This window comes from Endocarpon pusillum, assembly GCF_000464535.1.
Source record: "Endocarpon pusillum Z07020 unplaced genomic scaffold scaffold1465, whole genome shotgun sequence".
NCBI lineage: Eukaryota > Fungi > Ascomycota > Eurotiomycetes > Verrucariales > Verrucariaceae > Endocarpon > Endocarpon pusillum.
In genome coordinates, this window is record NW_006916016.1 from 20,572 (window position 1) to 29,998 (window position 9,427).

Here is a 9,427-nt window from a genome sequence, read left to right on the forward strand (position 1 = left end):
ACCGAATGATCAACCAGAGGAACGCAGAGCCGAGTCTGTGTAGTCCAAGAGCTACAGCACAAGTTTGTGGAAGCGCCCATACCTCCGATGATGAGGTGGAATGGAAGAGCAATTGCTGTAGAGATTTTCAGAGATGAAGTTAGTAGAGAAAAGATGTTTGGAACCATAATCCACTCGGGAATTCTTTTTCGCTCGTCGCTGAATCTAGAATACATTGGGGAAGAAGCTGGCGGCTGAGGAAGGACATGTTGCAGCGGCAGCTGCTGGAGGTCTTCGTCCATCCCCCCATCAAGCCATGCAAGAATACACATTTACATCCCTCTTTATTAACTCTTCTTGCCCGTAAGAGTGCATGTTTTTCGCTGCAAAGTTTGTCCATTACCTTCAATGACCAACCCAGCCACTCCGCCTTCTTCATGCTGCAATCAATACTCATTCCTCAGTCCGCCTAGTAAGCTCTCGGGAATCCTGTCGGCTGCGGCGTGATTCCATTAGGCTGCCCAAAGGATGCTGAACTGGGTGCGCTAGCTACTGGACCCTGTGTCAACATCAACCGCGACCCACCGAGAATGGGTGTCTGGTCTTCTTCTTTTTGCTGACTTGCCTCCCGGGCCTTCCTCTCCTCATTGTCCTTCTTCAGTTTTTCGATAGTCGATGCTTGCTGGCTCATGTAGCTGATCATGAAGGGCATGGTGAAGTCGTTCAGACCATGGCGCCATGAAATTTCCATGACGGTGTGAAGCGGAATGAGGTCGTAGCAAGCGTAGAGCATGCCCACGTAGCACTCTCGGCTGCCGATATCGACGAACTAGAAGGTGTAAGCGGGTAAGTGACGCCTCTGGGAAATGGAAAACTTACATATCTCAACAGGTCTTCGACCACCTCGCGTTTCCCAGAGATAGCCGAAGTTTCGATTGCATCTTTGAAGAGTTTGTCTTGCTTCGACAGCGCGATGGACTTTTCCCATCTCTTGTTCTTTCGATAGATTTGAGCCGCAATCTGCCTGAAGAACACCAGCTCGTGTTTCTCCAATCGTTGAGCAAGCTCAACAGGGTCGTAATTGTCGTAATTCTCAACCGAATCCTTGAGGGTCTTGTGGTCTTCCTCTTCGATCAAGAGATCGTTGATGGCGTTATTCACTGCTCTCTTGTTCTGCCCCTGTACATTGAGCAGGAATGGCTTGATGATGGGAATATTATCGGACTTCTCAAACATTCGAACAACGCGATTGACGTCAATTCGTGGAGTCAGGGCTTGCAGAAGATCCGTGAGCAAGAGTGGTTGTTCTTGCAGGTAGTGATTCAATGCACGGTAGTAGATCTCGAGGTTGGCGACCTTCACAATGATATCTTTGAAAGAATGGTGCTCCCATGCGTCAGCAGCTCGTTCCATCATAGCCAAGGCTGCATTATCCCACTCATCGTAGTGGCAATAGAGAAAGACCAGTTCTGGCCATAGGTGTGCATCCTCGACACCGCGAATCATTTTCGGGATGTTGATTCGGCCCCAGAACAGCTTCAGATGCTCCATCGTCCTCTCTGGATGATACTTTGACAGTGCAAGACCAAGCTCTGTGAACATGCCCATATGTGCTCGCTCGAGACCCAGGCCAGCCTCAAGTAAGGAGATGAGCTCTTCAAAATAGCCTTCCTTCTCGTACTGTCGCACAAGATCTTGCAACTCCTCTGCATGCACAATCAAGTTCAGACCACAGATTTGAGCTAGACGGAACTCTTTTTTGGCAACGCAAGCCTCATTGACCTGCTTCCAAACCTTGACGCTGTTGGCTCGTCGAGCGCATTCCACTGCTGCCTGGTAGTCATCCAGATGAACAAGTGTGGTGGCAAGTTTAGCCCAGTTCGAAATACTCGTGTAGAATATCTTGGCTGCTTCGAAGAGTCCCTCTTCGTATGCCTTGTCGCCCGATGCCTCGACATTTGCAACGTTTGTTGAACGCAAAAAATCTTCAAGTTCAGGCAACTGGTCAAGCCTCGCATAGCAGAAGACCAAAGCGGTATCGATTGCCGGCTCGCGCTGTGTCTTTCGTGCCATCTTTAGGTACTTGATCAGATCTTCGTCCTTGCCGGCATGAGTCGCTGTTTCGATCACTTCGTTGTAATTGCTGGGATCCTGCGCTTTGATGTAGGATTCTATCGCATCGCTCACCCGAAGACCATCAAGCTGTGCTTTCGCCACCTTGCTCCAAACCTCCGGCAGCTCGACACGTTCAGCATAATCTTGTGCACGATCAATGCTGACGACATTGTCGACAAGAACATTAGTGGCAGCGACATGATTGTCGACCTTTTTGTAGATCTCGAACGCTTCTTCAAACAACCCTTGATCAATACACATAGTTGCAATTTCGTCAGCATTGAATTCTGACAGGCGTTGAATGTAGTCCATAAGCCGGCCCTTGTCGGCCTTAGCAGCTGTGAGCATGAGTAGATTTTGTAGGCTGCCGTTGTCGCTGAAGGGAGATGGTTCTAGGATGATCTTCTCAAGCAGCTCAATGAGCTCGGCGGGGAGGTCAGCGTCTAGAAATGCTTTGACGGCCACAGACACCTTTTGTGGCTCGTTTGACTCGGGTACAGCTGTTGCAATGACCTGGTCGATAAGAGCGCGTCGATGTGTGTTGTTGTCATTGAGCACGAACGCCCATATTTCGAGGTCAGCACGCTCAAGAAGATATCGGGCTTGGGCGCGGTACATCGAATTCTCATTGGTAATGTTGATAAGCTCAATATCATTCTGCCCCTTTCTGTACGCAATATATGCCAAATTTGGATCACGTTTCTCGCAGTATTTGCCCACAGTCAACGTATCGTAAAGATCGTTCTCTTTCAAAAACTTCTCAGGATCATGATTGCTATCGATGTAGATCTTTGCAAGAGCATTGTAGACTGCTTGTTGCTGGTTTCCGGCAGCCAACGTCGCCTCAAGAAATGGAAGCAGGATCTTAAGCCGATTATGGTTCTCGACTTCAGCCACAAGCTCGTCGATTGGCACGGCGGACGCATCAATTGATGACAGTAACTGCTTGATGATGTTCTCGTCGCAATCCAGAGCGAGCAGTGCACCGACCACAGCAGGTGTTCGTGAAGGGTTGACGCGCTGAACGTAAACTTCTATTGACTTGTAGTGTTGATTTCTGTAAAGGTAGTTCACAAGGTCTTTGACAAAGTTGAAGCGATCGCAGACAATGATCAGAGGCAGCTGTTCAGTGAGCCTAGCTTCGATGAGGAAATTCTTGACTTTCTCCGGATTGTAGTAGTTGCTGTCGCGACAGAGTCTTTCCACCTCGGTGAACTGATTCATGGCCGTGGCCGCCTCAATGTACTTGAAGTGGACATCAGGATCCTCACTCAAGTTGACGATGCTTCCGAGATAGTAGTAGAGCCCTTCCGCTGTACGGTGTTTTTCGAACAAATCAATGAGTCGATTTGGGCCCAGGAGGTCGGAATATTTCGTAGCAATTTGAACGACGGATTGAAGGTTTTGGCGAATATTTACTTTCAGCATCTCATCCATGCAATCCAAAGATTGCTCCAAGGACATTCGGCCAAAGTAGTTGATCAACCACTCTGGACTCAGCTTGTCGGTCTTGACGATGTTGCGCTTGATGACGATTGGATCGTCCGTATTCTCCAAAGCACGCTGGTAGAGCTGAGCGTTCTCGCAAAGTGCCGCGATTCTTGCTCTATCATAATATGAGAACATATCATTGCCGAGTATAGCATCCGCCACCTGAGGTGCATGCATCAAATTCATCTCGAGCAATTTGGTCTGCAGATGGCCCTGCTCCGGCTTGTTGTCCTTGAGTGCATCCAGAAGGAAGGCTGTTGCTTGTTGAACCATATTCTGAGCCATGAAGATGTCAACGACCCGATCGATGTCGACCAAAGGCCCACCTTCCTCATTGGCAAGCTGCGTAGCAAATTCAGCACCTTTCTCTGGGTTTGATCGAGTCAGGTTCTGCAGAAGCTGAGTAAAGTCTGGTCGGTAGCCGACTTGACGTGCGTAAGGCAAAATCTGCTCAAATTGGCCGGTCTCGGTCAAAGCCGCAACAACCTTAGCAGGAACATTGGCCTTCATGTAAATAGCCAAAGCTAGATTGATATCATGAAGACGAACAATATCACCGAGCTCTTCCGAGCATTCTAACTTTTCCTCTTTCATCCATTTCTCCAGAAGATGTTTGCGGTTCTGTTGCAGAACAGGTCTCACGAGTTCCACACTTTCGTATCGATTCAGACCACCCTTATCTAGAAGCATACCAAAATACTGCAGAATGACGGACATCTGTCCAGCACCTTGTCCAGCGTTTTTGAACGTGTTGATAGTCTCTTGAGTGCGAAGAAAACCCCGAGGGGAGTTTGCGGCCACCTTGGCTGCTTCCGCCCAATTGCCTGATACCACAAGCTGGTTGTACTGTTGTCGGTACAGATCGTCGGCACCTGGCAGTCCAGCCCGTGATGCCAATTTGACGGCAAGGCCTGTATTTGCAGGATTCTGCAGGAGGTAATGGATGATTGTGTTCTCGTCCACACTGACTGCCAGAACTTGGCCTTTTCGGTTGACACCCACCACTCCCGCAGATTCCGAGTCAGGAGCTGTGATGAAAATCGTTTCGCTTGATATACGATTCATAAAGATGCAGGTCCCTGATTCCAGGTCGTACAAGTGGATGAAGCCATACTTGGTGATCATATAGATGATGCTGTATTTCTTCGAGATCTGCATGGCCACGGGAAAATCGTTGGTCGCTTCGGCTGGGAAGTACACCTCGACCGCCTTCTTAGGGAATCTGGCATTGGCTTGGTTTGCGTCAATCTCTACAATATGCAATTTCGCACCGCTGGCAGTCCTGACGGCGAAGGAGAACAGCTTATATTCCTCAGGCTGGCCGTCAACCCTTAATGTGCCGAAAGCTGCAGCATGGCCTTCGATGTTTTGCGAAATGCCTCGATCGCGCGAGTATAGCTGCATTGTGCCGGCCACTCTTCCTTCCTTCTGCGAGATACCAACGACAACCATCCACTTCTCGTCATCGTTGACGCGGTAGTTAATGATTTGGCAGCCCTATCGGGAACAGCCGCGGTCAGAATCAAATTCATCAAGAAAGGTTCTACCCAGCAAGACTTACTGCTAGCTGCGGGTTCCGCTCAAACACCTTGACAGGAGAAGCTTGCGTCGGATCAAAAACGTTCCAGTGGTAGACCGAGGTGTCGGTCACCAGGCCAAGACTGGTCTCGCTGTACCATTTCCAAAAGACCACGTCTTCATTCATCAAGGCAGATTTGAGTTTCTGCTTGGCCCCCAGGTCAAAGATTTGAATGGTACGTGATTGGGCCTTGAGCGCAATGACCTGCTTGGTCCAGTGCATGATAGCACTATCGGCGTTGATAGGTCTCTTGATAATTTCATTGTTGTTCTTGAGGTTGATGATGATGACTTGAGGCTTGTCGTCTTCGTTGATTTTTTGTCGAACGCAGACATAGTGATCTGACTCCAAAGTCTAGCATAAATGTCAGCAAGGTAAGATAATGGTTGATGGAGGCGGAACACTTACACACGAGTTGAATCCAATGGACGCCGGCTATATCAAGAATATGTCAGTGTCTAGCCCTTGCGGCGGACAAGTTGAGCAGCTGGCTGCAGGGTATGGGCAAGGACAACGTACTGCAATGTCAGCATTCGTAAGCTAAGGGATTCACAAAGAGTTAGCAAAGTCAACACTGCGATCCCAGTGAATCGTGCTACCAACCTGTAGAAGCTCTGTGAACTTGATGGGTAATATGCCGCCCTGCGCCATGGTTACGATGGCTGATGCCCGACCTCATCCGCGTCAGAATTGACGGCCAACACCAAATGAAATGTGCACCAGCTTCTGGGAGGAGATCAAGACAATAAGGAGCGACGAGCAATGTTGCAGAGTTTTGCGTGGAAAGTGAACGTAAGGTTGAGGTTTGTTGTCCAGCTCTGTGCGGCTTCAGGAGTTACCAGATGCGATGCAAGATGCCAGATGCCAGCCAGGTGAATTAATTTTAGTTCAACCTAGCGCTACTAAATTACTTCGTACTAATTTACTTATTAATGGTTAGAGGGCAAACAGGTCCAGCTTGATGCCAAGAGGTCACGTGGCTAGAGTGTGCTACTACTTAGTACTAGTTAGTACTACTACTACGTAGTAAGTAGTAGTAGTGGAGTACATGAGTCTTAACACTGAATTTTACGAATCCGGACTGTGAATAGGAAGGGTTGTTCAATAAGGGCGGCAGTTATCCGTAGCCCACCCAGACACATAATCCAGGATCTGTCTAATCACCCAGCTGGAGCATCCCTTGCTCGATCAATTCGACAGGAATAGCTGTCGAAGCCAGGGTACATGGAGCCCAGAGGGTATGGCTGTTCAAGGGATGAGCAATCTGTCAATTGGTCATCACTCATGAAAGAGCAATCTATAAAACTTTGTTGATAGGAGTTTGTACACGTAGAGAACAAGTGTGATGCTTCTGGACAAAGCCGGTAGCCTATGATACCCCTCGTGCATGGAACTTTGTAAGCTTGTTAGACAAGACTTTGACGTCAGCCCTCTGAGAGTTAAAAAATTATTCGGGTAACAGGACTCCGTATGAGGGCACAAATGTAGAATAGCGGTGGGCATCTCCCATGTGAATAATACCGACACCTTGGTCTCTTCCCTCCTGAAGTTCAGCTTCCCTGCCCAGTAGTTTTAATTGTCATGGCAGCTACAAAAACAGGTGACGGACATAATTGACTCTTCATTATCTGTCACCACTGCTAATTCGATGTACAGCTATCTTATCTGTTTATGATAAGGCTGGACTGTTGGATCTTGCCAAAGGTCTAACCAAGAACAACGTCCGGCTTCTTGCGTCTGGTGGTACAGCAAGATTAATCCGAGAGGCTGGCTTCAACGTCGAGTAAGGAGACAATCCAGACTTATGCAAAGGTCGACCATCTGACAGTGCTGCTCCAGGGATGTGTCGGCCATTACACATGCGCCGGAAATGCTTTCTGGCAGGGTCAAGACCCTTCACCCTGCCGTGCATGCTGGTATACTGGCACGGGACTTAGCATCTGACGAAAAAGATCTTGCAGATCAAAATATCAACAAGGTCGACTATGTAATCTGCAACCTTTATCCTTTCAAGCAGAAAATTGCCCAGATCAATGTCACGATCCCGGAGGCCGTTGAAGAAATTGATATCGGTGGTGTGACGTTGCTCAGAGCAGCAGCCAAGAATCATACAAGAGTCACCATTCTGAGTGATCCAATGGATTATCCGGACTTTTTGCAGGAATTAGACCGAGGAGAGATTACAGAGGCCAGCAGAAATCTCTATGCTCTTAAAGCCTTTGAACATACCGCAGACTACGATGCAGCTATCTCAGATTTCTTCCGAAAGAAGTATGCCGGAGATGGTAAGCAGCACTTGTCTTTGAGATATGGCGAAAATCCGCATCAGAAACCTGCATCTGCGTTCATGCGAGGGGAAGATCTGCCATTCAAGGTACTGTGTGGGTCTCCGGGATACATCAACCTTCTGGATTCTTTGAATGCGTGGCCGCTCGTCAAAGAGCTACGAAAGGCCCTCAATTTCCCAGCAGCTGCTAGTTTCAAGCACGTATCGCCTGCCGGAGCTGCCATCGGCGTCCCGCTGAGCGAAGTGGAACGAAAAGTCTACATGGTAGATGATATTGATGGTCTTTCTGAATCGGGACTTGCTCAAGCCTATGCACGTGCTCGCGGAGCTGACCGAATGTCAAGTTTCGGTGATCTCATTGCTCTTTCTGACAAGGTCGATGTGCCAACGGCGAAGATCATATCTCGCGAAGTCTCGGACGGCGTAATAGCTCCCGACTACGATTCCGAGGCGCTAGAAATCTTGATGAAGAAGAAAGGAGGCAAATACTTGATTCTGCAGATGAACGAGACATACAAGCCACCATCTCAGGAGACACGAACGGTGTATGGTGTTCAATTATCGCAAGCTCGAAATGACGTAGAGATTTATCCAAAGGAGACCTTCGCCTCAGTAGTGCGGCCCAAAGACTCCAGATCACTGCCCGATCCAGCGCTACGCGATTTGACAGTTGCTACCATTACGGCGAAGTTCATCCAATCCAACAGCGTGGCCCTATCGCTAAATGGGCAGGTCATCGGCCTTGGTGCGGGTCAGCAGAGTAGAATACATTGTACACGACTGGCAGGCGACAAGGCAGACAATTGGTGGATGCGATTCCATGAACGGGCCCTGAACCTGAAATGGAAGAAGGGCACCAAGCGACCGGACAAGAGCAACGCGATTGACATGCTCTGTAGTGGACAGGTGCCACGTACGAGTGGTATTGAAAAAGAGGCCTTTGAGAACAACTTTGAGGAAGTGCCACAACCTTTTACGGAGCAAGAACGTGAGGCATGGTTGTCCAAGTTGAGCGAGGTTGCTCTTTCGAGTGATGCTTTCGTAGGTGATGTCGGACAGTTCGACCTCTACCGCTAACACTATTTAGTTCCCTTTTATTGACAACGTCTTCCGAGCTGCACGGTCAGGCGTGAAATACATCGCAGCTCCCAGTGGGAGTCAAAATGATCAAGCTGTGTTTGACACGGCAGACAAGCTCGGGATTACCTTTGTGGAACAGAGCACACGACTCTTCCATCATTGATGAACACGATTGACTGCATGGCTATCTGGCAGCTTGAAGTCAAAGTTGAAATCAGGTGTTCAACGATATAGACATTCTAGTTAAGATTTTTCTTCCAACGAGTATCATCCTTAACTTGGCACATGAGTGATGAGTCGGGGAACAACTAGCATCGGCTCAACCATGAATTTCCAGCTACTTGCGGATGTCTACAAGGAGCGCAAATCATTGCGCTGACTTCCTCCGGCTGTGGTGGTTCAAATCGGAACAGTGGATCGCAGTGCGTCGGTTCAAAATACGTTCGGAGGGTCAGAATCAAGTGTTAAAATCAGCGTTCACACAGGCCACTGCTCTGCCCCACCGAGTCTGTAGGGGATTTACCTCAACTTGTTCCTTATTGCCAGCTGGACGATTGAACTGCCGATCTGGGACTTCAGATGGCTGTTGGTATAAAATGAGCCAGAAGCGCACTAGAGAGCTGTTAAGTAATCTTTGTAGTCCAGGTGACAGTACGCTGCCTCTTCCGATCTAGCCCTCTCGGATAAGCTTGTGATGAACGAGTCTTGCTCCAACTGTAAAGCCAGGGAGCAATATCAACTCAATGCGTTAATTGGGTGTGTTTAGCTGACAGAAATCCGAATATAAAGTTCAGACGAAATAACTCCGCAGGCGCCAAGGCCCAACAAAGCCTTGCCAAGATTGAATCTGCTCTGCTCTATTCTCTTTGTAGAAAGAGTGTTAATTTTCTACAGAA

At 48.5% G+C, this 9,427-nt stretch overlaps 2 protein-coding genes across 2 annotated transcripts; one reads left to right on the forward strand and one right to left on the reverse strand.

Moving 5' to 3' along the window:
* Positions 1–448: 448 nt before the first annotated feature.
* EPUS_09235 (uncharacterized protein) lies at positions 449–5,815 on the reverse strand (the record flags this gene model as incomplete). The annotated part of the gene is made up of 6 exons (XM_007802029.1): positions 449–808; positions 859–5,082; positions 5,147–5,518; positions 5,573–5,599; positions 5,684–5,704; positions 5,768–5,815. 6 exons carry the CDS (start codon positions 5,813–5,815, stop codon positions 449–451), a joined length of 5,052 nt encoding a protein of 1,683 aa, XP_007800220.1.
* A 930-nt stretch (positions 5,816–6,745) lies between these two features.
* Positions 6,746–8,694, forward strand: EPUS_09236 (Bifunctional purine biosynthesis protein ADE17; the record flags this gene model as incomplete). The annotated part of the gene is made up of 4 exons (XM_007802030.1): positions 6,746–6,764; positions 6,821–6,947; positions 7,004–8,492; positions 8,539–8,694. 4 exons carry the CDS (start codon positions 6,746–6,748, stop codon positions 8,692–8,694), a joined length of 1,791 nt encoding a protein of 596 aa, XP_007800221.1.
* Between the last annotated feature and the right edge of the window lie 733 nt (positions 8,695–9,427).